General features: G+C 38.9%; 6 protein-coding genes across 9 annotated transcripts in view; 3 read left to right on the forward strand and 3 right to left on the reverse strand.

Annotated features, from left to right (window-relative positions):
• LOC113217090 (uncharacterized) overlaps positions 1–102 on the forward strand; it is a 12,820-nt gene extending 12,718 nt beyond the window's left edge. The window contains exon 7 of the mRNA XM_052267793.1: positions 60–102. Within this exon, the coding sequence (XP_052123753.1) occupies positions 60–102 (43 nt within the window). The remainder of the gene's footprint in view (positions 1–59) is intronic.
• A 116-nt stretch (positions 103–218) lies between these two features.
• Positions 219–9,240, forward strand: LOC113216748 (kinesin-like protein Klp98A). 2 transcript variants are annotated; one of them, XM_026436566.2, is made up of 26 exons: positions 219–457; positions 863–932; positions 1,033–1,146; positions 1,238–1,354; positions 1,451–1,699; positions 1,818–1,961; positions 2,040–2,304; positions 2,379–2,551; positions 2,640–2,879; positions 2,983–3,169; positions 3,260–3,428; positions 3,504–3,585; positions 3,665–3,727; positions 3,805–3,978; positions 4,291–4,374; positions 4,573–4,755; positions 4,839–5,044; positions 5,117–5,480; positions 5,562–5,726; positions 5,813–5,974; positions 6,065–6,222; positions 6,317–6,376; positions 6,465–6,501; positions 6,579–6,642; positions 6,722–6,894; positions 6,977–9,240. In XM_026436566.2, exons 1-26 carry the CDS (start codon positions 411–413, stop codon positions 7,211–7,213), a joined length of 3,987 nt encoding a protein of 1,328 aa, XP_026292351.1. In that variant the 5' UTR covers positions 219–410; the 3' UTR covers positions 7,214–9,240. The 2 variants fall into 2 exon arrangements, with proteins under 2 accessions (XP_026292351.1, XP_026292352.1); XM_026436567.2 differs by lacking the exon at positions 4,291–4,374.
• On the reverse strand, positions 9,185–13,540 carry LOC113216749 (uncharacterized). Its single transcript, XM_026436568.2, has 8 exons — positions 13,241–13,540; positions 12,845–13,020; positions 12,705–12,751; positions 10,413–12,631; positions 10,151–10,339; positions 9,987–10,070; positions 9,823–9,913; positions 9,185–9,726 (listed from the first exon to the last, which is right to left on the reverse strand). Exons 2-8 carry the CDS (start codon positions 13,009–13,011, stop codon positions 9,566–9,568), a joined length of 2,958 nt encoding a protein of 985 aa, XP_026292353.1. The 5' UTR covers positions 13,012–13,020; positions 13,241–13,540; the 3' UTR covers positions 9,185–9,565.
• Positions 13,541–13,747: 207 nt separating this feature from the next.
• LOC113216753 (uncharacterized) lies at positions 13,748–15,505 on the forward strand. The gene is made up of 6 exons (XM_026436573.2): positions 13,748–14,125; positions 14,212–14,313; positions 14,402–14,568; positions 14,648–14,816; positions 14,912–15,078; positions 15,257–15,505. The coding sequence occupies exons 1-6, from the start codon at positions 13,897–13,899 to the stop codon at positions 15,353–15,355; spliced, it is 933 nt and encodes a 310-aa protein (XP_026292358.1). The 5' UTR covers positions 13,748–13,896; the 3' UTR covers positions 15,356–15,505.
• A 7-nt stretch (positions 15,506–15,512) lies between these two features.
• LOC113216751 (uncharacterized) lies at positions 15,513–19,936 on the reverse strand. 3 transcript variants are annotated; one of them, XR_003304025.2, is made up of 9 exons: positions 19,510–19,936; positions 18,909–19,166; positions 18,650–18,827; positions 18,305–18,541; positions 17,992–18,224; positions 17,619–17,913; positions 17,326–17,532; positions 15,718–17,242; positions 15,513–15,601 (listed from the first exon to the last, which is right to left on the reverse strand). XR_003304025.2 is itself a non-coding variant. In XM_026436570.2 (8 exons), the coding sequence occupies exons 2-8, from the start codon at positions 19,097–19,099 to the stop codon at positions 16,913–16,915; spliced, it is 1,671 nt and encodes a 556-aa protein (XP_026292355.1). In that variant the 5' UTR covers positions 19,100–19,148; positions 19,510–19,936; the 3' UTR covers positions 15,513–16,912. The 3 variants fall into 3 exon arrangements, 2 of the variants coding, with proteins under 2 accessions (XP_026292355.1, XP_026292354.1); XM_026436570.2 differs by having other exon boundaries at positions 15,513–17,242; positions 18,909–19,148; XM_026436569.2 differs by having other exon boundaries at positions 15,513–17,242.
• A 707-nt stretch (positions 19,937–20,643) lies between these two features.
• The window catches only part of LOC113216742 (cell growth regulator with RING finger domain protein 1), a 35,909-nt gene continuing 32,805 nt past the window's right edge, over positions 20,644–23,747 (reverse strand). The window contains exons 3-6 of the mRNA XM_026436557.2: positions 23,429–23,600; positions 22,954–23,251; positions 22,591–22,859; positions 20,644–22,503 (exon numbers count right to left, since the gene is read on the reverse strand). Coding sequence (XP_026292342.1) covers positions 22,326–22,503; positions 22,591–22,859; positions 22,954–23,251; positions 23,429–23,600 — 917 coding nt within the window. The 3' untranslated portion in view covers positions 20,644–22,325. The remainder of the gene's footprint in view (positions 22,504–22,590; positions 22,860–22,953; positions 23,252–23,428; positions 23,601–23,747) is intronic.

A 23,747-nucleotide genomic window follows, 5' to 3' on the forward strand; every position in this document is an offset into this window, starting at 1 on the left:
GTTTTTAAATTTGTTTGAGAAACTGATGATTTCCCCTTGTGTAAATAATTGTGATGCAGCTGTACAGAAATAAAGACAGATTATTTTATCCGCACTGCTTAAATATTTATTGTTACTTACCTTCACCTCATAAAAAAAAAAGAAAACAAATTTAAATCGACCGCTCAAAGACACGTCGGTTTTGGTGGGGGAAAGGGAAGTACGAGTCAAGTCAGCCGTGTGTTTTTTGTTTGTCGTCGATTCCATCAGCTGTCTGTCGTGGACGGTTCGTGGTGTGTCTTGCAACACTAAAGAAATGGGAGTGAAGCATAGTAGCTCTGTAAATTCAGAAACTACTGGCCCTACAATTCGCTCTGTTCCTTCTTGGGACTGCTAAATCTCTCTCGATTTATGTCATAACCAGCTAGGGAATGGCGTCCGTGAAAGTTGCCGTGAGGGTTCGGCCCTTTAATCAAAGGTAATGTCATGGCCGTGGTATACACAAAAGAAAAATTTTCTATCATTGCCCGTCTGGCAGTACTACTGCAATTTCGTCAATTATTTCCCAAACGATTTCACTCACCTGAAAAACGAGCTCGTCATGAATGGCAATGACAGCAAGCCTAACCTAACAAATCAATACATACTTAGCAAATTTTTGTTAGCTCATGTTCCTGGGTCTTTCAGAATTTGAATTTCTAAAAACCATTTTGAGTATAACTGTCATCCATTCAAATGATATTTCTTCATTGTTTGAATTGTTCAGTGTCCAACTCGGCATGTTCTAATGAGTACTACATGAAAATAAACGGAGTGAATCCCATCTTCTGTCAGTATTATTTCATCAACAGAATTTGCTTAAATATCTTGACTCTGTTTCCAGGGAAATTGGCATGCAAGCTAAGCTGATCATTGATATGAAAGGGAAGAAAACTCGTATAGTTAATTCCAAGGTTAGTATAATCATACTTGTTTAATTTTCTACCACATATTAGTTAAAATTTGCAATAAGGGAATGATAATTAACTTCCCTTGTGTTTAATTTTTTGTCAGGTGGCAGATGGGAAAGATGGAGACCTGGGACGAGAGCGTTATAAGGACTTCACTTTTGATTATTCCTATTGGTCTTATGACAGTGCTGATCCTCACTATGCATCGCAGGAACAGGTATGATCTCTAACTTGTCTTTTTATACACTTGTTCAATTCTCTAAACATGCCAACTAAAATTATTCCCTATGAACATGACTGACTTTTAGGTGTTTCGTGATCTTGGAATGGATGTAATAGATTGCGCATTTGAAGGATACAATGCTTGTGTGTTTGCTTATGGGCAAACTGGTAGTGGTAAAACATTCACAATGATGGGAGCTCCGGTGAGTTACTGTGGTGTTAAATATTATCTGAGAGTACTTTTGTCAAATATTTTTGTTTAATTTCTATCTACATTGTTTCTTTTTGAATGGTCACAGGAATGCATTGGTCTCATACCCAGAATATGTCAGACTCTATTCAGTAAACAGCAAGAAAATATTTCACACTCTGCTGCCAAATACACCTATCGCACTGAAGTCAGTTACCTTGAAATCTATAATGAACGCGTCAGAGACCTCCTTTCCCCATCAACTAATCACAGTTTAAGAGTGCGGGAACACCCACGGCAAGGCCCATATGTTCAAGATTTGTCTAAGCATCTTGTTACCAACTATGCTGAAATAGAGGTTATTGATAGTTATATGATTCCCATTATGCTGACACCTCATTAATATTTGGTTGACCTTTTTTTTTTTTATGACTTTTACTGTGTTATACTAAGCGCCTCTGCTCCTCTATTCTTAGGAATTAATGATTCGCGGCAATAATGTGAGAACCACTGCATCCACTAATATGAATGATGTGAGCAGCCGAAGTCATGCAATATTTACAATTCTTTTTACCCAAGCGTGCTTCTCGGGTGATTTCCCCACCGAAACAATATCCAAGGTTAGAATGTTGTTTTTACTATAGATAATTTATTCTACTCAACACAAATACATTAAAAATCATATCTCATGTTCACAGGTCCATTTGGTTGATTTAGCTGGCAGTGAGCGAGCTGATGCCACAGGGGCAACAGGGAAACGACTCCAAGAAGGAGCTCACATCAACAAGTCTCTTGTGACTTTAGGTTCAGTGATATCTGCTCTAGCTGATGTATCTAGCCCGGCTTCAGATGGAAGCAGTGGAAGTGGCCGCAAAACAAGCTTCATTCCATACAGAGACTCTGTACTGACATGGCTTCTAAAAGATAGTTTAGGTGGCAATTCCAAAACAATTATGATTGCTGGTATGTCTCACATAATACTAGAAACAAATCTCACTTATTTTTGTCCCTTAAATTTAATTTGTTTGTAATTTTAGCTGTCTCTCCTGCCGACTGTAACTATGGTGAAACATTGAGTACACTTAGATATGCTAATCGTGCAAAGAATATTGTCAACAAACCCACTGTTAATGAGGATTCTAATGTACGCCTTATCCGAGAGCTTAGAGAAGAAATTGCACGTCTTCGTGCGCTTCGAGATTCAGAAATGGTAATTTGTTCAGTGACAATTTCTTGATTTTAAAAGTATCTTAGAAATATCTTAACTAAATCCAATTCTCTTGAAAAAATTGTTTTAGACTACATCTGGTGGGTCAGGGGGAGTCCTGGCTCAGTTACACCAAACTGAAGCACGAGCTCAGGCTTTAACCGAGGAATGGGCAGAAAAGTGGAGAGAAACTGCTCAAATCTTGAGTGAACAGCAAGCACTGGGACTGAGAAAAGCTGGCAAAGGCGTGGTTCTTGATTCAGATCGGCCACATTTGGTTGGCATTGATGACGACTTGAGAAGCACTGGAGTCACACTATATCATTTGAAGGTATTTTCTGTTAATTAGTGAGACATTTATTCATTTAGTTTTACATTTAACTACTTGTATACATTTCTAACTGGCCATGAAATTCTGATGTGTCTATCAACAGGAAGGAAAAACACATATTGGTTCAGAGGAGGGAGCAGACTGTGATATAATGCTTAGCGGATTAAATGTTGAGAAAAATCATTGCACAATAGAGTTGTCCAATGGAGTTGCTACTCTTCTCCCTGCCCCTCAAGCTCAATGTTGGGTCAACACTGTACCTGTGGACAAACCAACTAAATTGTCGCAAGGTTTGTCTGTCCATAAAGTAAAATGTTACAAACTGTATGTTCATTTCCTTTCTTATAGAAAAAGATAACATGGTTTTGTCATATTATCAGGTTGCATAATTTTACTTGGACGAACGAACATGTTCCGCTATAATGACCCCGTTGAGGCAGCAAAATTAAGGAAGGAGGGCTCACGCTCTCATTTAAATTTATCTCGCTTGTCCCTCTTGAGCTGGTCAACTCCAGACTTGAATGCGTCGTTGGAAAACCTTCACATAAAGTGAGTATAAGTTCTTATTTTACATGATGTCTCTGCAATTATTCAAACCTTTGAACTCCTAATTCTATGTTTTAGTGAGGACGGTGATCTAAATGAATCTGGAACATTTAAAGGGAGAAGATCCTCACTACTCTTTAGAGATAAAGAAGAAACTAAGGTAATTCTGATTTCATGCAACTGTTTGAACTTCATTGTTTTGTTTTTTTAAATTGACTGGGAAACTTCTCATTTTTCAGTCCCAGAGGGATCAGTATGTAAAACAGCAAGCTTTAGAAGAAGCACAACAAGCTCTTGACGAGGTACGTCAGCCTTTAGATGTATGTCTTTGTCACTTTTTGACCATATGTCATCAATAGCAATAACAAATATTTTACAGGAAAGAGAACGTCTGGAGCAGAGTTATTTAGCTCAAAGCCGACGTTTGGCTGAAGATTGGCAAAGATTAGAACAGCAACAGCAAGAAAGTCGTGCTTCCTTGGTTCAGAGGGAGACTGAACTACAACAGCTGCGTGAGGCCTTAGAATGGGAGCGGACCCAGCAAGCCTCCAGGGTAAACTTTTCCCTTTTCTGTAATTTTTGTTCCTGAACACATTTTTATTTTTTAATGTAATTATGATTTGTTTGATTAGTAGAGCATTTATTTTTACGAACTTTTCTTTTATCTACTGTAGTCTTTTTTATAAACTGCTCACCTATTGTTTTGTGCAAGTCAGTAGATGTTATCTTATTTTATTTTTGTACCATGTATTTGCACAAGCATTTGGCACATTCCAAAACTGAAGTGGCATGACTATCATCAAGTGCTTTTCATCCTATTTTGCATGCTAGTTTGTTTATTATTTGCGTTATATTTTACATTTAGGTTGAAGCTGATAATGTGGAAGTTGCACGTCTCCAAAGTGAACTGGAAAGGAAGGGGGAAGAACTAAACAAGCTGAAAGCGAAGGTATTGCCTTGTTATAAAGAGTATCATGAAAAATTATCTTTTTAACTTTACCCATCAGATGCATTTCTCTGCTTTAGAGGAAAGAAGTTCAAATTATCTCAAACAACAAGTGCAGTGTTGGCTTGTATTTAAACTTGGCTCACAATATTGAAGAGAAAGTCAATGTCAAAAACAATTCAAAATATTGTATATTTGCAGATGAGCTCATGGTCGGGAGATGTCACGCCCACAACAGACAGTTCCAATCAGACATCTCCTCCTCCATTGTCATCACCTTCAGCTATAGATTCAGAGAGTATTGATTCTTGGGCTAGCACTGCTCCTGGTTCTGCTGTTGAAGTGGGAGACAATGATGCTATGAAGTTATTAATTGAACAGCATGTGAGTCCACAGCTGTCAAATATGTGGATGAAGAAAGATCTGATCTGATATCCAATCTTAATGTTTATCATTTAAATTTCTAGAAACGCCATATTATGATGCTAGATGCTGAATTTCAAAAGAAAGTGGCAGCTCTTGCTGAGGGTCGTGCTCGCGCCGAGCGACTTGAGTCTGACATCAATATTGTTCAAAATGCAGAACCAACTACTTTACCAGTGGAAGAGCTGAAACGCATGATCAGTGAACGAACTCAAGAAGAGCTACAACAAATTTTGGAGCGCAAAAAGTCGTAAGTAAAGAGCCTCTTATCCATCATTCTGTTTTATACTTTGTAATCAACCTATTATTGAATTCTTAACAGTTTCAAGCTGGATCTTAAAGAGAGGTTGGCTCCAAGTAATTCAGTTCCAGTTGCATCTTCATCTCAGCAAAGTACTCTGGAAGAAAATGCATCATCTGCTAAAAGATTTTCTGATCATGCTACATATGAAACTCCAATGGTCACGGCAACAGAATTTCTGGAAACTCCCTACTTGCCAGCGCTGAGTGAAGTTGTGGATGATGCATCCTTTCATACCGCATGTGCATCCCCTTCTAATCCTTGCACTAGCTTTAGTAGTGCAATTCAAGATAGTGGTACAGTTGATACTGGTGTCCTCAGTGACAGTGGAGTGGAGTTGGACACTAGGAGCAGTCTAGCAAGGGACCCACTCCTTCACAGTTGGGTGAGTTCCTTTTGATCGAATGCAACTGCATGCCTTCAATAGCAACATATTGTAAATCTAAACTCCCTTTTCTCCTTAAAGCTACAGGCGAGCTCTAACAATGTTGTAGCGAGAGCCTTACCTCAATGTGATGATAGTGATGATGTATCAAGTACTGAGGACTGTCTGTCTAATAAGCCCACCACTGCTCGTGGAGAAGGAAGCTCCAGCAGAGTTCGTCTCCATCGACCTCCTCGTCACATTAAGGCAGGTTTTTATTAAAATTGAGACCTTGTAAAGAATTAATTTTTGTTGAGCGTTCATTTTCATCTATCTATTACTTTCTCTTACAGCATGGAATTCTTAGTCTACGCCGTGGTGATTCTGAGCTAAATGTCAGAGATGCAATGAGAGCTATGCAGACTCTGTATCAGCGTGTAAACAATCAAAAAACTCTAGTAATCCAAAGTCTTGAGGATGACTGTGGGAAACAGGAGCTCAATGAGCGAATTGCTGTAAGTTCATGTATATTGTTGGTTTATTTTCATTTTCTATACTCAGAAGAGTTTTGGTACTCGGCTTCATTTTTTTTTTCTAAATTGTAGGTTTTGCAAGAGTTGCAAAAGCAGTATCTTTGTCTTGAATTGGCACTAGAGCAGCACACTGGCAAGGAAAACCGATCATCACTGACTAATCTGTCGACCCTTCCAACTCTTGGTTCTATTGAGGATTCTGACGACATGTCTACCTCAGCTGATGATATGTATGACTAACAAATCATTACTTTTAAGAATGACAATTTTTATTCTAATGAAGTTTTCTTTCATTGATGGATATTTTTTTGTATCTTGTGCCAGGATGTCTGAGCCGAGTTACATCAACGGGCATAGGGAGTCTCTTGACCACTCTGGATTAAGGTAGAAACTCTTATTCCAAAACCTGTTTAAGCTAAAACGAGAATTTTCATAAATTATCTAATCTATGGTTTTTTGTTTCAACTTTTAGTAATACTCTGTCTCCACTGAACCCTGCAACCCTGAATGTAAGAGTTTCCTTTACATTCTTGTTTTTGTCTTTGGGCTTCAATGTATAAATTCTGATACCTTTTAATCTTTTTAGAGCCAGGACGACAACTTTAGCACAGTGAGCTTAGCACACTCGAGAACTTCTTTGCACTCATGTGGTAAACAGTTGAAGCAATTTTGCTGTACTTTTTGTATTTCCTGCTCAGCTATTTAGTTGAAACCATTCACTGTTTCCAGATGACGGAGAAATTATTCATATTCCAAGCTTTCTGATCCGTGGAGCTGGTTCATCTACACATTATGAGTATGAGGTCCGTGTAAACGCTGGTGGTGAGCGTTGGGTGCTGCTTCGCCGTTACAGACGATTTCGTGAACTCCATTTGCAGATGCGTGAAAAGTATGGATCCTTGGTAAGTAGATATATATACTGACTTCTAAAAATATAACTGGTCAAAAATATTTTGCATTGTTTATCAAAAGCTTTTGTTTAAGGTGTCATCTTTGGATTTCCCCCCTCGTCGTCTATTTTCTAAACGGTCTGAAGTGGTTGCTAGCAAGAGACGTGCTCAGCTTGAGAATTATCTTCGAGCACTTATTAGAGTTTGTTCCACTGTAGCAGGCTGTCCCCTTCACCAGGCACGCGACAATCTAACCCGACTAGCTTTGATAGAGTTTTCCCCCTTCTTTCGCAAAGGTGTATTTGAGTCAGGGAAATATGGAACCAGTTAATTAGTATTATAAATTCCCCCTGTTTATTTGTGTCTCCTAATTTTTATTTTACTATCTAATCTAATCGATCTATACTATATTCATGGGTCGATTTTTGAGCAGATACGTACTTGTTGTACAATTTTGCATTCTAAGCAGCTCAAAAGGCATACTGAGTGCAAAGTAAACAACTATCCTTAAAAATATGTATACCTGGCAAAATTACTGCCAGGGGAATTCTCTGTGATTACCCATCCATCTTTTAGTATTCTTTAGAATATGACTTCTTGGTTATATAAACACAGATAGGTCTGTTACAGAAACAGTAGCATACCTTTATATTTTTAGACTTATACACGTTTCCTCGCTATGAAGTGAGCTGGTATATGAAGAACCATATTGCTAATGCTGTACTTTAATTTTATCTGTTAAATTTATTGTTAAGAAAAACCTAAGAATAGCAACATACCTAGACACAGTAATGATAATCAATTCAACTCAAAAACTACTGGTAAGTCTGAAGTGTGGTACTTACCGAATTTAGATGGCTGTGTTAATGATTTTAGGGCACTTAAAGCAGCACCTGTCTCTCTAAATATGCTTTACATTGATATATGCATTATAGATCGTTTGATATTATCAGCCCAGTGCCCAGTTTCATATCTTTATTCAGTCAAAGTCAATTAAAATGCCGTCTCAATGTTTGGCACTGTACATGGGAAGCTCTCCAGTTGATTTTCTTTTTACATAGAAATTTCTTTTGATTAGATCAAAAAATATTTTATAATTTAAGCACTGCACTTTCAAAAGTTTAATCTTAATACTAGTAGTATTAAAAAATATATGAAAGGATGACAATAATGTGCGAGTGAGACAGTGTGTTGATGGTATGGGCTTGAAAGACTTCACATTTATGTCAATGTTTTGACTGATGACAAATTTATTGTCTTATTTTATCTGTTTTTGTGAGAACAAAAATTCTATGATGAGTAATCTAGGAATGACTCACTCCTTTGGGGTCTGTGGTTATTTTTCTATTGGTATTGAGAAAAGAAAATGAATGCAGGTTGGGGAGTGCATTTTGGAACTTCATGTGTAGGTAATGCACAGGCACAAACTAGGTAGCCTGTTTTGTTTTTCATGTTGTTTTCTTATTCATACTTTTTCTTTTTTTTTCATATTTTATGAGAGCAAGGTACTAACAGCTCAGACAAGAGTACTTGCCTTATTACAATTTAAAGGTTTTAAATAATTCTATTTGCTGTTGGAGACAGCTTTGTTTCTATTGGCATTATTACATGCACATATGTATGTTATTATTGTTACTGCTGCTGTTTGTAGCCTGTATTTAAAATCTTTAGAGACTGTTACTCTTGGTAGAAATTTAAATCACTTTGTTCTGTTTTTTGTGCTCTGTTGTAAATTTAGATATTGTCCTTGCCAAGATTGGTTGTGTGATTTATCAATGCATACAATGTTTTATGTCCATATGTAATCTGTTGGTTTTGCTGTATAGCAAAGCATACCATGACATTCAAAGATGATGGATCTGGCTGAATGCTGCACATTTTATTGCATATTTTACTGGATTATTTTTGATCATCAGTATGTTGAATAGTGAAAGTGTGAGGCTGTGGGCAGATGGAGGAAATAATCTAAAGTTAGTGCACTTGCTTCATTATTTTGGACTGTAGAAGAGAAATTTTTGAAATGGTTTTCCGAATGGTCCAAATATTAGATTTAATGTTGGATTAGTTTGAATCAGCACAACTTGGTGTCAATGAACACTACTCCCAGTTAACTTAGATGTGTACTACGCTCTCATTCTGATGTCCAGTCCAGTTCAGCAAACTCAGATGTCCTGTGATGCCAACATTAATACCATCCAGGTTTTATATTTACATGTTACCAGAAAAACTATGATGATGTTATTACGTGGTTAGTGAAATATTTACTAGAAATTTGTAAAGAACATATTTCACTGACAAGGCGTCATTGAAACTTTTTTCTTTATTAATTAAAATATAAACAGTCAACCACACGCTTAATATGTGACTGTTTTTTCTGTACAAGCAAACTTCAATCCATCTAATCATGGTAGGGAACAAACCAAACTTTGTCATACAAAAGTCCATCTCTGCAAAATGTATTAATGAATTTGGGAAAGAAAGATCCTTCCATCCCTAAACAGCTGATTAAGACTTAATTATGTAGAGTAGGCAAGACTGCCTACTCATCTTACAACTATGATATCAACAATCATAGAACTAAAAAAGAAATTCATGTCGCAAGGATAGATTAAAATGAGGCACTATGATATGGCTGTACTATTTACAAAATGGGAGAAATATTTACAGTTTCAACAAAATGTACTCAATGACCTAAAGTGTTAGTGCGACAGGCTGTTTGACTCACGCATACAGAGATGTCCCCTGATACAGAATGGACATCCATCAAGCTGTCATCAAAAGATTCTGCCATAGACTGCATTTTCGCTGCTAGCTGAGGGCTGCCACAGTTAACCCGTAAGCGGCCTGGGAAAGAAACATGTTAGCAGAGCAATTGAAAAGTATTCAACACAACATGGCAAAATGGGATCTACTAGAAGTCAAAACCTATCTCTACCTTACCTTCATGTTTGATAACTTGTGGGGATGGTGCATCAAGAAGCTTATTAATTTTCTCACCTACTCTTGGAGTTGAGAATTTGGATGGTTCATCCTGATTTAAAAGTAAAGATTAGTAAATAGATTAAACAAGAGTTGTTCCGAGGGCAATATTAAAAAGGTCTTACCAATTTAATACAAGGAGCTTTTGTATATTTTACCGCTGGTAGACCACACCCAACATTGGGGTTTACATTTTCAGTATTAGCAGCCTGCATTAAAAAAGGTGATGTACAAAAACAGTTAAAATTGTATATTATGGGTAGAGAAGAAAGCTAAAAATTCCATTTACCTGAGAGCTGCCGCTACCAGGCCGTGGGATGGATGACTTCATTTCTCCAGCACGCCAGAGAGCTTTGGCGTGGTTTTCTCTTTCATATGGTGCTCGATCCAACGTCTTTGCCTTGACATTGGTTACTAGCACTGGTGAGGGAGAGTTGTGAATGTAAGCACCAACAGGACTTTGGATTTTTTCCAAAATCTAGAAAATAGGAGGTAAGATTCAGAAATTTGCCTGGATAAGGAAAATCTTGGCCATAGAATGATAAACGAACCTTGTTGCTAGACTTTGCAGTCTGGTGAATGCCAGTTGTCTTAGGTAGGCGACTAACTGGAAGGGCTGGTGCAATAGGCTTCTTGAATGCGCCTATTTTAGTCTCAGATGAAGGAGTTACTGGCCGTGATTGGGGCCTTGAGGAGGTCTTAGGCTCTGAATATGTCAGGGGCCGCATCAAATTTTTAGTCTTCTGAGGAGATGGCGTGAGCAATGGCCTGACAGAGGCTGCAGAGGCAACACGAGGCAGTTTAGATGACAATTTTAGAGTATTTTGTTTGGAAGGTACACAGCGCATATCTTTGGACTTTTGAGGCGTGCTTTTTAGCACCTGTTTTTGAAGAGGAGAAAGAGGTTTTGGTTCTTTTACTCTTGAAAATTGGTTTTGTTTTGAAGTGAACTCAACAGCATCAAGGTATTCCATTGAGCTTCCACTAGAATTCTTACTCGCTTTAACATGAATTGGCGATTGGGGAAGTTTATCCCCAGAGTCAGGCAGATGATTTTCTTCAATGCCCTTACTAGTTTCTTTTTTATTTCCCTTGCGACCAAGAATGTAATCCACACCATATTTCATCATCATTTCATATTCTTCAATGGTATCATTCAATTCACCAAAATTTGATGAAGCCCCTGAATCATTGTGAGATAACTCTCTTATGCCTTCACTGATAGACGATGCAGCACCAGAATTATCAAGAACGGCCTCTCCCTCATCAGCAGAGGATGAAGGTTCCAAATCATAATGTTCACGCTCTTTCAAAAATTCATTGTGCAAATCACTTTCAGAGAGGTGCGTGCTTAGGGGGTAGACACCTGAAATTTGCAAACTTTCTCTCGGATATTTACTAGAATCATTCAAAGATTCAGTTCCAATCAAATTGTTGATATTTACTTGTTCCTGATGTGACAAATTCTTTGAATCTTGAGAACTTGAACAGCTTTGGCTACTCAAGCCAGAGGTCTGAATCTGTTGATTCAAAACATTTGACTCACTCTTGGCAGATACTTGACTTCCACTTGATAGATTTATCTGTTCCCTCTTTCCATCACAAGAGTATAATTGTTCCGAGCCAAGTGATGAGACAGAGCTGAGGTCATTAAAGGATGAAAGAGTGGTTTGAGATGTTTCCGAGGTTGCCACATCAAAATTCCGTGTTGAGAAGCCAACAGTGTTATTTCTTCCGGTGTAAAAAGTATTGTTATCTATTTCAGAGTAATGACCATTGCTTTCTCTTCCAGTTGTATACATGATGGAGTTAGAAAGTTGCTGATCTTCAAGATCACCAGCATCAATACCAAATACTTTAAAACGGTCTTCTAAAGACTGGGTAGTACTTGTTGATTCTTCATGTTCATGATATGCTGTACTGCCAGTTTCCTTAATCTGAGAAGCATGATACAATGCAGCTTCAGAAAGAATGGACAAAAATCCCCCATCTTTGTCTGCAATAACTTCAGGCACATCAATATCACTGTTTTCAAGTTCAATAACTTGACAATTGTTTGAGCTATTTACAACAGACACAATGGCACCTTGACATTCATTTGATTCATCTTCCAATGAATAAGTATTATTACCCACATAGGATATGGACTCCTCAACACCAGGAATACTTGCATTTGCAGGAGCTACATTTTCAGTTATGTTTTCTAAGCTGTCCGAGAGCACTTCAGTTGAATTGAATTGTTTAGACTCATTACTGAAATTAGTTTTTTCCTTGACATAAGTTTCGTTTTGGAGATTTGCTTCATCGTGCAAAAGCAAAACGTCTTTCATGAGTGAAGAATCAGATGATTTCAGTTCAGAACTGGACAAGCCATCTGAAAAGCCAGAGACCAATTTTCCAACATTGAACTGCTTTGTAGAGCCATCTTCCAGACTGTCATCAGATATGTTTGAGTGGAAAGAAAGGGCAGTCCGAGGGGATTTAGAGTTAGATACAGGGCGCTCATATTTAGGTGGGCATTTCTTCACAGTGCTTGGGGCCTGATCAGAATCCAAACTGTCAACAGAAAACTTTGAGTACAAATGGCCTTCATTTAAAGATGCTTGTGACCCGGAACTGTTGCCTGAAAGGGCAGACCAGTAGTCTCCTTTAGAACTATCCTCTGGTCTTTCAGATGATGTGACAAAACTTTGGCTCTCTAAGGAATCAACAGAGAGAGAGAGCTTGGGCTGCTCAACACTACCGGAACCAACAACTTCAAGACCAGTTTCTAAAGGGTAGAACGTATGCATTAATTTTCAGTAAGAGTAGCATTTTAAAAATAGAAATTAAAAAAATAATACCTGTTATTCCTCCTGATTGAACAGAAAAATTTTCTGATGGTAAATCACTACGGTAAACAAGAAAGAAAATATAATTAATTCTACCAAATCAATGACAAAATAAAAATAGCCTGTTTAGAAAGTGACATTCTGGACAATACCTTGGTTTCCAGTCAAATGATGGAAAATAAAATTGAGTCCTCCTTTTCAACTGAGAAGCTTTTTGAAGCTCTTTTGAGGTTACGGGTCCAAAAAAAACTTCTTCATCACTGTCACACACAGGAGTGTCAATCATTGGAGATTTAGGACCGAATGGTGAAGGTTCCATCGTCTAGTGCTGAGAATAGAAAACAACGATTTAGTACTTCAGAGAACACAAATACGATGCAAGTTCTATAGTCTCATGTTTGTTTTGTACAGAGTGGTAGCTCTAATATGATCAACTGCGACAAATAAACAGAAACACGAAAAACCAATAACGCAACGATGCAAAAAGTAGAATCATTACAAATCACAAAACATGCACAAGTATCACAGGTTTTGGACTTGTTTAATACCTTCTTTGTAAACAATGGTTGTCCTCTGTTGTCTTCTTTTGAAAGTAACGAACTCCCGGTTAGAGCCACACACCACACACTTTTAACGAGTTTGCCAAAAGAAATGAAGAAATACAGGGCAAACAGAGCGACGCCGACAGATCATAACCCGAACTACGATCGTGTTTTCGAACAACGGTTGACTTAAGTCATGAAATATTGTTTTCAGAACTTTTTGCTGTGATCTCTGTAATAGGACACCGGTAACAACCACATTTCAAATCTGGCCCCTCGCGCCTCTGGCAGGTTTGAACTCGTCTGTCAAAGCTTCCTCGATACGCCTGCGCTCCTGGAGACCGTGACTTAGACTAAAACTCACTTTTTCGTGGCTTGTTTTGAAATTGATTGCTCTGAAGCTGATAAACGAAACTTTATCTGACGCCTATGTCGATCTAGCTACGAAATTTGCATACGAAAGAAAAGAGACAGGAGAGAACCCCACGAAGTCACGAAGTGCATAGTGCGATGCTGTACACTACCTCTGCGCACTCTAGTGGGCGAGCCTCTACGGCGCGTAAAGTCTCAACTTGTTACTTGTGCTTGTTTGTTTACTTGCATTTTGCTTGTTTTCTAACTAATGAGCTTGACTGTGATCAAATTAGAAAAGGGACTTAGAAATGAATAATCGTTTCGGAGTAAATAGGGGCCATAGCTGGGGCAGGGGCCAACCGAGGCCCTACCCTAGAGATCAGAAAAAAGAATCTTTTGCTGAGGTGAGGAGTGAGACGGCCAAGCTGGACGAAGTCCTGAGGCGACTTCAGAGGGAGGTCGAAGAATTGGAAACTTTAAAGGAAAAGCGACTTCTGCAGGATAAGAAAAGTGAGGATCTCTTTCTACGTTGGGGAGGTACGTAGTACTCAAATCTGTTCTTTCATTCGTTCTTTGCCACCTGTCGTTTTACGATTTGAAAGTAAATAATTGTCATTCAACAGGTATTGCTTTACATGATGCCACTGAGAACAAGTGTCGAGTTACCTTTACTCCTCCTGAGCCTGGTGAAACATACCAGATTGGATTTGAAAAGGTTGACCAATGTAAGTTGATTATATTTTGATTATATTAACTGTTAATTACAGTAGGTTTTCATTTCCACTGACAAAAGTGTTATTTTTTTCTTCACAGGTTGGGGTGTATCATTCTACAATTTACCCTTCTGCATGTCATTTATTCGAGATAGAGTTGCAGCACTTAATATTGATTCCATTGAGAAATTATGCTTATTTGTACGGACTTTGCAATCAGAGATAGATGTGGTTAACCGAAGAGCAAAGCAGTTTTCAGAAGCAATGGTAGATTCGTTGAAATGTCTTGAACAGTAATACATGTCAAGTCCATACCACCTTATTATTAATTCAATTTTTCCTACAGATCCTGTCATCTCCTGCTCTCCGTATTTTTCCAGCCGTTGCCACAACTGCTGCAATGTTGGAAATAATGGTGAATGATAGTGTAGGGTCAGATCTATCAAGGATTTCTGTTCACCTAACTTATCTTCCTGATAAGTTTCTTCCTGAAGAACCTTTTTTTGTATTCAGAGGTTTGCTTCTGCTCCAAGCTTTTATCATCTGTTAAAGTAATATGCTTTATATATGTTGAAGTGGTAATAAATTACTTGTCTCCATGGTATTGTAGGTGGAGATAAAACAGCTGAACAAGAGTTCAAGAAGCAGCTCGCTTGTCTCCAGTACATGCCTTTAAAAGAGGCTCTTGAATGTGCTTTCTCCCTAGATGAAGTGGAAGCAGAACAAAAGGAGCAAGAAGAAGAAAAACAAGTGTCCAAGGATGAAATAAAGCCAGAGGTTTGTTGTATATCCAGTCCACCCTTTTTCAATCAAATAAAATCACAAGTGTGTATGTTTGTTCCCTACCTTGATTAGATGGATTGAAGTTTGCTTGTACAGAAAAAACAGTCACATATTAAGCGTGTGGTTGATTGTAGAAAATTACTGAAGCTGTTTTCTTCACTCTGCCCTGTAGGATTCGGGAAAGCCAGGCTCACTTGATGCTCCCAAGGTGGTTGCCCGGCAAAGTACGAAGAAAAAATTTGGACCCAAAAGCAAGACATCCAGATCTTAAGCAATGTAATTTCCATGACTGATTCTCATTGTGCCAAATCCTGCCAAATCCAAAGTTTATTTTTTTTGTTAATTAAGTTTATTTTTTATGATCATGTTCAGTGTTAGTGTGTGAAAACTGAGTGCATAATTATAAGGAAATATCATATGACATCAGGCATTTTTATTTTATTTTTTATTGTACTTACAAAACCCATTTGGTATTAACACTACTAGTTTATGTAGAGATCACTATGTAGAAAATGTTCTGCCACAGAAAACAGCAGATAAAAGGTAGAAAAACTAAATTCATCAAACAACTAGTACAAAGGTACACATTCACACAATATACTGGAAGCAAAAGAAAACCACAAATCTACTTACCCTGTGACAAAAGTCGAATTGACCATCTAAATTCTGAAGAAGGCAAACAAAATCCTTGAACAAGTTACAGACATGATGGCCATAGCTCTTGAAAGCACTAGGGAAAATCAGGAAAAATAGAAAAAAGAATACGGGAAATTTGTCCTGATGTGGCCCTAAACTGCGCTCTATGCGCTGTTATGATTAATTAATTATGTCCCGGCAGGGTACACGGGCGTCGCAATGCCACAAACTGTTGGGGAAAAGTGTCTGGAAATCGGCGAAAATACAAATAAAATGTTTGCATTTGCATGCACAAATATTCAGGGGCAAAACAGTCACTTATGTGGACTACTGGTACAATAATCAAATGAACTAAAACAAAAAAAGTGAGTATAACTAATATCACAGATAACATATTGCTACAAACATTATAGAAGTTGAGTCAGATAGTACATATTTTCATTTTAATATCTGGATGGATCAAGAGAGAAAGTCAGGAAGCTCTTTAGAGCTTAGTTCCAGCCTAGATCTAGACAACCTTAGATGTAAAAAAACAATCATTTTATACAAGGGGGAAAATTTTAAACTACAGCACATACATACGTAATTGCTTTCAACAAAATATCCATTTATAGTTTTGTTTAGAAGGGTTCAAAAAGAAAATAATGATAAAAAGAGAAGAAACAAAAGTATGAGTCCTCATGGTAGTTTTGACAGGTAATTTCAAAACACAAGAAGAATGGAGGATTAAGTGGAACTTGACTAAAATCTATGAAGAACGTATAAACTACCTAGATTTAGTTCAGCCTTGTCAATGAGATATTTGAGATCAGGAAACTGACCACTAAACAACCTAATGGCTATGCTTCAAAAACTTAGTTCTTTTTTTGAAAAATACCTTACTTTTAGTATGATTGTATTGATAATTTTTATCAACAGTTTTAACTATAAGAAGGCAGTACTTTTCCTTGGTTTGGAGAAAATCAGGCAGGTGCAAGTTCATGTTGCAAAGAAATTCCAAAAACATCAGAACGCACCTAGAACATTTTTCCTTTTTTATAGTGTGCATGAATGCTAACCATTCAAAGAGTAAGTCTACAGGACTGGTTACTACAAATCTTAATTAGTATTATGATAAATTAAATGAGAAACTTTCTTAAACTAATGGTCCTACTCTCAGTCTGAAAATATTGAACACTTAAAATGGTAAAAGTTAAATATCCATCAAATTCCTCCACACTGCACTTGGGTACAACTCTCCCCTACAAACAAGCTGCAAATCCCAATTTTTTGCCATTATTTCATTGGTTAGTTCCACTAACTGACGTTTCTGAATTTTCCACAAATTAAGATCACCTAACAACTTCAATTTGGGACAAGCTTGAGCAAGAAGGTGAACACTAAGGAAAGATAAATTACAACCGGAGTTGGAAGTTATGATGAGACGCGTGAGCTGAAGTGGCGATACTCTCTCTGACAAAGCAGATGATATTATTTCATCATCAAGATTTGGTTCATCATGAGGCATTTTTTCCATAACAACCTATTTACCAAAAGAATTTTGCTTGAGACCTCAATAACTGACTCTGGCACACACACTATTTAAAAAGTAGATTAATTACTTACCTCAAAAACGTGAAGTTTCTGAGTATGCACAAGCAGGGAGCGGAACGTTTCCTGGTTCAAGATTCTCACACGACATGTATGAAGTGAAGGCAACAGACTGTAGGCTTTCTGCCTGCTTCCAGAGCCCCATGAGCCAACAAGTTTGGCACTTACCTCTTCAAGTCCAGGACACAATTCCCCAATCATAGCCAAATCAACTGCATGTACCTAACATTAAGAATGTATGATAAGTGAAAATATTGAAGTAATCAGTAAAAAATATTGATTGTATTAGATAACAAATTTGGTATTACCTGATCAACTAAAACAAGCTTCTTTAACATTTGGGGAATTACTCTGAGAAATCTTTCAAGAGATTGAGAATAGTCCATAAAATCAAAATCAATTGTGAGAGAGTAAAGTTTAGGAAAAGTGTTTAATGTTGGGAGCCATGTAGCACGTGTGTAGAGGCTAGATAGATTTGGTAGGGCTCTGCTTAGAACTGAGGCTTTTAAGGATGGCATGTGAGTATCCCACAGTTCACTTAAAGAAAGACGTAGAGTATTCTGGGATTGTCGTAAAAGTGATATAATGGCCTCTCCAACACTCCTGAAATTAAATAGGTTTCACATTTAATAATAAATTCATTTCTCAGCCAAGTTTGCCATCTTTGAAAAGTTACATTACCTATAGTAGATGAATCCACCAAGAGAGCGCAGGTTGGGAACAAACAATAGTAGCAAAGCTACTCCTATTTCAGATGTATTAGTATCTTGGATTCTGACTTCTTGTAGACTTGAACAGCAATTATTAACTCCAACATGTGGTCCACCAAAAGCGTGAGAAATAGCCCACATAGAGGTGAAAATTGCCTCAACCGTGTCAAACGCTTCAGAATCAAAGTAACATACATCTGGATTCTGAAAACCCAACAAAATGGAAAAAGGATAATTATATGATCTAGAACCTAGATTAGATTCACCACATGAGTGTTAAGTACCTTAAGTAAGAGCTGATGCAAGCCCCTGTCATCAACAAGCCAGGAGCTGCTGACATCTAGGTGACTAAGATGAACAGCATGTTGTCCAAGTAAGTGCAGTGTCTCATTGTCACACACACTGTGCAAGACTAAAGTGTGCAAAGATGATGCCAAACCATGACGTAATACATGATGAAGAGCAAAGTTACCAGGGGATATACTTTCAACTCCCCCGCGGTACGAATTCGTTAAGCGAACCTATAAAAATGTTTGATTATGTGAAGCTTTGTAACTCTGTGAAATGAACTAAAGTAACAGAAAATTCATCACATGTGAAATTTTCTGTAAAACTTAGCTTCTTCCTACCTTGACAACAAGCTCTTGTAAACCAATACCATTGTATTGTTCTAGATAATCAAACAGGCGAGCACATTGGTCTGCTTGTAGGGTAGCACTGTCATCTCCCCTTGATAAGTCCAAGTGCTTAATGGATTTATCCAACAAAACTTTGAGGAGGTCTAAGAGTGTGAAAGCATCACTAGAACTGTTTACAGAAAGCAAAAGAATCATTATTAGACCAAAAACTAATAGAAAAGAGAACCAAATTAGCTTATTAAGAAAATACCTGCACCGCTTTGTAGCTATATCAATAAGATTCTGACGGATACCACGATGAAACAAGGACTGCAACAGTTCTCGAAGAGCCTCCAAAGAATCAGTATTCTGACGAACGAGGCATCGCAAGTGATTGAAAATCACAAGCAAGCATGTTTTGTAAAGAGATTGCACTGGCAGTAGAGGCGGCATGATCTTCATGAACGGGGAAATGACCCACTCCAGGAAAGCAGAACAGATCCCATTGAAACTGAACAGAAAAATTGCTCTGAAATAAAAATCGCAAATGAGAATGGCTAGGCGCCTTTATCCTACAGAAAGGGATCATGTCCCCATACTACAATGAGCACTGACATGAGTCCTTGTTTGGATTAGATGTGTGGTTATATTGCAAAACAATGATGTCTTGCACCAAATACTTCACACATAAATATCAAGTAGGCAAATTATGAAAGAAATGTTTGTAGGGTAATTAGGTACTTAAAGCAGAGTGAATCCCTGGTATAGTAAGAATCAAAATTGAAAATGAATGTGAAATATTTCATTCTATTCCAAGTACAAGTGCTAATTTCGGAAATCATCCATTCTTGGACACATTGAATAGTTATTACCTTCTAACGGCGCGTACGTTTTCACACAATTCCCTTTCCCTTTCTCCCGATCTTGGCCGGCTGGCAAGTTTCCATCCAGACAAAGGGGGGTTGTCGGTTGCTGCTCATAATGCCATATCTGCAGGCTTGGTTAGTGTTCGGAGTCGGCCTCTCGTGAACTCTGAGGCCTAAGATGCACTATGGGGCTCTGAAGCGATCGTTTCCCAGCCCATACCATTAAGAAATGCCTAAATAAATGACACTTAAGCATTCGTGCACTCCACCCAACTGTGTGTGTGTACGCTCTGTCGCATCCGGTGCGGTCCGGCGGTCGGTGATCCCTCGATCCGGTCAATCAGCTGATGCGAATGTTTTGACAGGACTGACGGTCGCGCCTGCCTGGTCGGGGTGGTCAGACCATACGACCGAGCAGGCTGGTTTATCGGACTTTAGTCATGATTCGCACGACAATCCGCGTAAGGCTTAAATAAATAAGATAGAGAGCACTAATGAAATGTTGAGGAGAGGGGTAGGTAGTGTATGCGTGTTTTGTGCATGAGAAATTTGTGGGCCCACAATGGTCTCAGCGGGCCCGCGCGTGGAAATTCCCTCTCCGTTTACGGCAATGTTTACGTTGGTTTACTGTACACTTGCGACCATACGCAAGCTACAAAGATCACACTTACTTCTGATGAAACTTATTTTTTTCAGATAACGATTTAGACTGGAGAGTGTTCAAAAAAACAAAAAACCAAAAAAAACTTATTTCACATGTAGTACCTTTATTTTTAAAATATCCCCTTGTAGTGTGAATTATTGTTTAAATTTTAACAGGAGTTTTGTCTGTGCGTATAGCAGAAGCCCTCGTCATATTCGCTGTATTGAGGTGTTTACACTGGAAATGCTAAAATGATTTGTCTCGCCCTCTATCTCGCCTAAAATGAATGATTGAATTTCTTGTTGCCCAATAAGAGCGATGACTGTATGGGAAAATCACTCCATATGAGTGATGGTTTGGATTGGATCATCACTCCTTTAGGAGCAACAGACATTCAAATAAAGTAATCTTTCAAAATGTATACAAAATTGTAAAAGCATTGTGGAGCAGTAGTTGAAGCAGGAGTTGTGTGAAATAATGAAGAGAACGTAAAACCATTATTAAAGAGACATATAATATATTTGTCTATAACTTATCTGTCACAAACATTCATAGACCACAAACAAATTTCAGTGCGAGGATTCAAACTGAATTTCTTTACAAACTGGCAAAGAGGGAGAGCTTTCTTTAAAACATTAATAACAGCTCCCCATGCTTTTCCCAAAGATTTCTAACATGAAAACAACAAACAATAAATATGAACCTTCTGTACAAGTTTCTAACATTATCACAGACTATTTAAAAATAATATGTTACCTTTTAGAACATGAAGAAAGTCCTTATGATGTAATTTATAGGCTGTGCTACTTACAAAATGAAACATAACTTATTAACAGTTAATGGTGCAATGCAATAATAATCTCTGAAGTCTTTTCAAAAGAATGTGAAGCTTCAAGGTTAACATTTACAAAGAGGTCACTTTATCTGTCACACACAATGCAGATTTCATGAGTGGGATTTAAACAAATCAGAGAGAATTATGAATCAATAATTTTTAAATGTTCTAAGACTATATTTATCACTGGTGAAAAGTAAGATTGATAAAACTAACAGGACAACACTGGGTGGGCAATCAATATATACAGTGCCCATTTGAAGTAAAATGAAATGCATATTATAAGAAGATTTACATGTTCAACAAAACAATGTACGTGTTGAAACTGAGGAATTTTAAAATAGTGTGTCACAAAAAGAAAATAGATACTAGTAGCCCACAGATACAGTGAATATGATGCACATCCTTTATTCAACCATATGGCTTGGAATAGATTTTTTCTTATTACATCATCTTGTGAGAGAAACCTACATTAGGGTTGAATAAGGTATTCTAATTTATGGATTATTGGGCTAACTGCAAAGCCTCTATCTAGATAAAAAAAAAAATCACAAAATCAGGACACTATGTCAGCAAAGGAACGTAAATCCACCATAGTCAAAGATTAAAACTATATAAAAAAAAAAAACTTAAGTCAAGAAATTTCTGAGAGGCTCTAATGAATTAATTACTGTCTTTTATCAAATTCTCTAGGCAAAATGCCACAAAAAGGCATCACATTCAATGCTATGCCTTCTCTTTAAAGGATGTTGAGAGGAGTATGTTTTCAAATTAGTCAGTAACTAAAGTCTGTTTGATATTTTTGCACCAACCATGGCTAGTGACTTCGGTTTTGAAGGTAAGACAGTAATTCAAATTTACAGCTGTTCCCCATTTAACAAAGGACACTGGAGGTTGTTTGAGATTTTAGACCTCCAAAATGCACACTGGGTTATCAATCGACTAGTAACTCCATACTTTGTAGATTCTAGAGTAAGTCAAATTTAAAGTTGCCTCCCAAAGTAATCAACATAAAACAAAAAAATCATCCAGGCACCAGTACTTGCTACACGTGAAGCAGTTTCTTGAAACAACTTTTATAAAAGTACAGCTCAATAGTAGCTCTGAACAAGAGCTTCATCAGTCTTTACCATTGCTCCAGTCGCATTGGGGTTCGATCCAAATTTTTCTTTACAGATTTTAAAAACTAGTTGGCATTGGGATGCACACAAGACTGGGAAGTGAAATGCATTCATTAGAAATTCCCAACGCCAAATACAATTTAAAAAACAAAATAAAACCCATTAATACGCCCAGAATGCGACGAAAGAATAGCACATTTGTACAGCAAATACTGGCACGGCACTACCGGTGGAAGCCGAGGAAGTCCGTCAGGCGGTCATTCCAGTCTTGCAGCCACTGCGCCAGCGGGGTGGGAGGCGCGGCCTTTGTCGAGTTGCCCGTCTCCAGCGGCATGTACTCTTCCCCTCTTATGCAGAAGTAACTCTTGATCGGGCTGCGACACATCGGACACCTGTCCAACCTGGAGGCAGAAAAGTACAGACAATAATAAGTAAAACAATCAGAATAGAACGAGCGAGTGTCCCGCTTCGCCTAGTGTCCTGCTCACCTGTTGAAGCAGCCGGCGCACACGCAGGTGTGCCTGCAGGGGAGGAGGGCCCTGGACAGCGGGTAGAACTGGCAGACGACGCACAGCTGCTCCTCGCACAGGAGCGCCGCCCGCACCCCGCAGCCGTCGCCGTCGCCGGGCTGGCCGAGGCTGAGGCCGTGGGCGCGCTGCAGCCCACCAGCCAGGCCGTTGGGGCAGAAGGCCGTGTCCAGCGGGCTGGTCTCGTCGTCGTAGGACGTCATCGTGTTGCCCGTCGCCAGGTACAATTGCTGCAGACAAAACAGCCGTCATGTCAGTTCGGAGAAGGCGACCGCGCTCGAGCCCTCGGTGCGGCAGGAGCTCACGGGCGGCCCGCACCCTCACCTTGAGGCACGACAGCTGCCCGTTGGCCTGCTTAAGGTACTGCGCCAGGATGCTGGTGGGCAGCGTGCACACCGAGTCCTTGATGTGCACCACATTGACCAGGGCCACCGACTCGTCCGGGTGCAGCTCGCGGTGGTGGCCGCGTCCCTCGAGCCCCTCCACGTCGTCGTTGCGCACCAGGAACACGACGAGAGGGTAGCAGAGGCGCGGCGGCGTGCCGAGGTCCAGCGTGGTCGCGGGGCTCACTGGCCGCGGCAGGCTCAGCGAGACGCACTGCTCGTCGTGGCCAGCCGAGGAGCTGTGAAAGCCAGACAGAGTGTACACGTAGAATTAGGGGAGAAAACCATGAAATAATAATAATGACAATAATCACAATAATAAGTAGGCAAAAAAACATTAACACAAAGCGTCAAATTTGGCATAATAAACATGGGTGATTTTTTTTTTTTTTTGCATTTGAAACTATTGTACTGACTGTAGGACGGTGCCGGCCTGCTGGTAGTGGCCGTGCAGCAGCTGGCCGCGGCGCGCCGCCTCGCGCACCGCGCTCCACGGCCGCCACAGGAACAGGTGCAGCTCCCTGATGGACACGCCCCACAGGGCGAGCAGGGTGTACGGCACCTGGCTCGACACGGAGCACTGCACGTCTGCAAGCACAAAACGCAAACAGGGAGGCTCAGATTTTGGTCAATGAGTGAGTCACACTCAAACAGCAGATACACGTTATCACGCACACAAAACAATCGTCGTCCGTATACTTGAGTTATTATGTAAAGGCATTTAAAAAAAATAAA

Source organism: Frankliniella occidentalis, unplaced genomic scaffold (genome assembly GCF_000697945.3).
Source record: "Frankliniella occidentalis isolate FOCC.00 unplaced genomic scaffold, Focc_3.1 Scaffold59, whole genome shotgun sequence".
Classification (NCBI taxonomy): domain Eukaryota; kingdom Metazoa; phylum Arthropoda; class Insecta; order Thysanoptera; family Thripidae; genus Frankliniella; species Frankliniella occidentalis.

Bases quoted from the DNA above. Each gene is read 5' to 3' on its own strand.
- LOC113216749 (XM_026436568.2), bottom strand. From the start codon at position 13,011: ATGGAACCTTCACCATTCGGTCCTAAATCTCCAATGATTGACACTCCT. The intron at 12,752-12,844 runs GTATTGTCCAGA...TGTTTACCGTAG, and splicing joins TCATTTGACTGGAAACCAAG to TGATTTACCATCAGAAAATT. The intron at 9,914-9,986 runs GTAAGACCTTTT...CTTTTAAATCAG, and splicing joins AAGCTCCTTGTATTAAATTG to GATGAACCATCCAAATTCTC.
- LOC113216748 (XM_026436566.2), top strand. From the start codon at position 411: ATGGCGTCCGTGAAAGTTGCCGTGAGGGTTCGGCCCTTTAATCAAAG. The intron at 5,727-5,812 runs GCAGGTTTTTAT...TTTCTCTTACAG, and splicing joins GACCTCCTCGTCACATTAAG to CATGGAATTCTTAGTCTACG. The intron at 5,975-6,064 runs GTAAGTTCATGT...TCTAAATTGTAG, and splicing joins AGCTCAATGAGCGAATTGCT to GTTTTGCAAGAGTTGCAAAA.
- LOC113216753 (XM_026436573.2), top strand. From the start codon at position 13,897: ATGAATAATCGTTTCGGAGTAAATAGGGGCCATAGCTGGGGCAGGGGC. The intron at 14,314-14,401 runs GTAAGTTGATTA...TTTTCTTCACAG, and splicing joins ATTTGAAAAGGTTGACCAAT to GTTGGGGTGTATCATTCTAC. The intron at 15,079-15,256 runs GTTTGTTGTATA...TCTGCCCTGTAG, and splicing joins AGGATGAAATAAAGCCAGAG to GATTCGGGAAAGCCAGGCTC.
- LOC113216751 (XM_026436570.2), bottom strand. From the start codon at position 19,099: ATGAAGATCATGCCGCCTCTACTGCCAGTGCAATCTCTTTACAAAACA. The intron at 17,914-17,991 runs GTAATGTAACTT...ATTTAATTTCAG, and splicing joins GGTGGATTCATCTACTATAG to GAGTGTTGGAGAGGCCATTA. The intron at 17,243-17,325 runs GTAAGTAATTAA...TTTGGTAAATAG, and splicing joins AGAAACTTCACGTTTTTGAG to GTTGTTATGGAAAAAATGCC.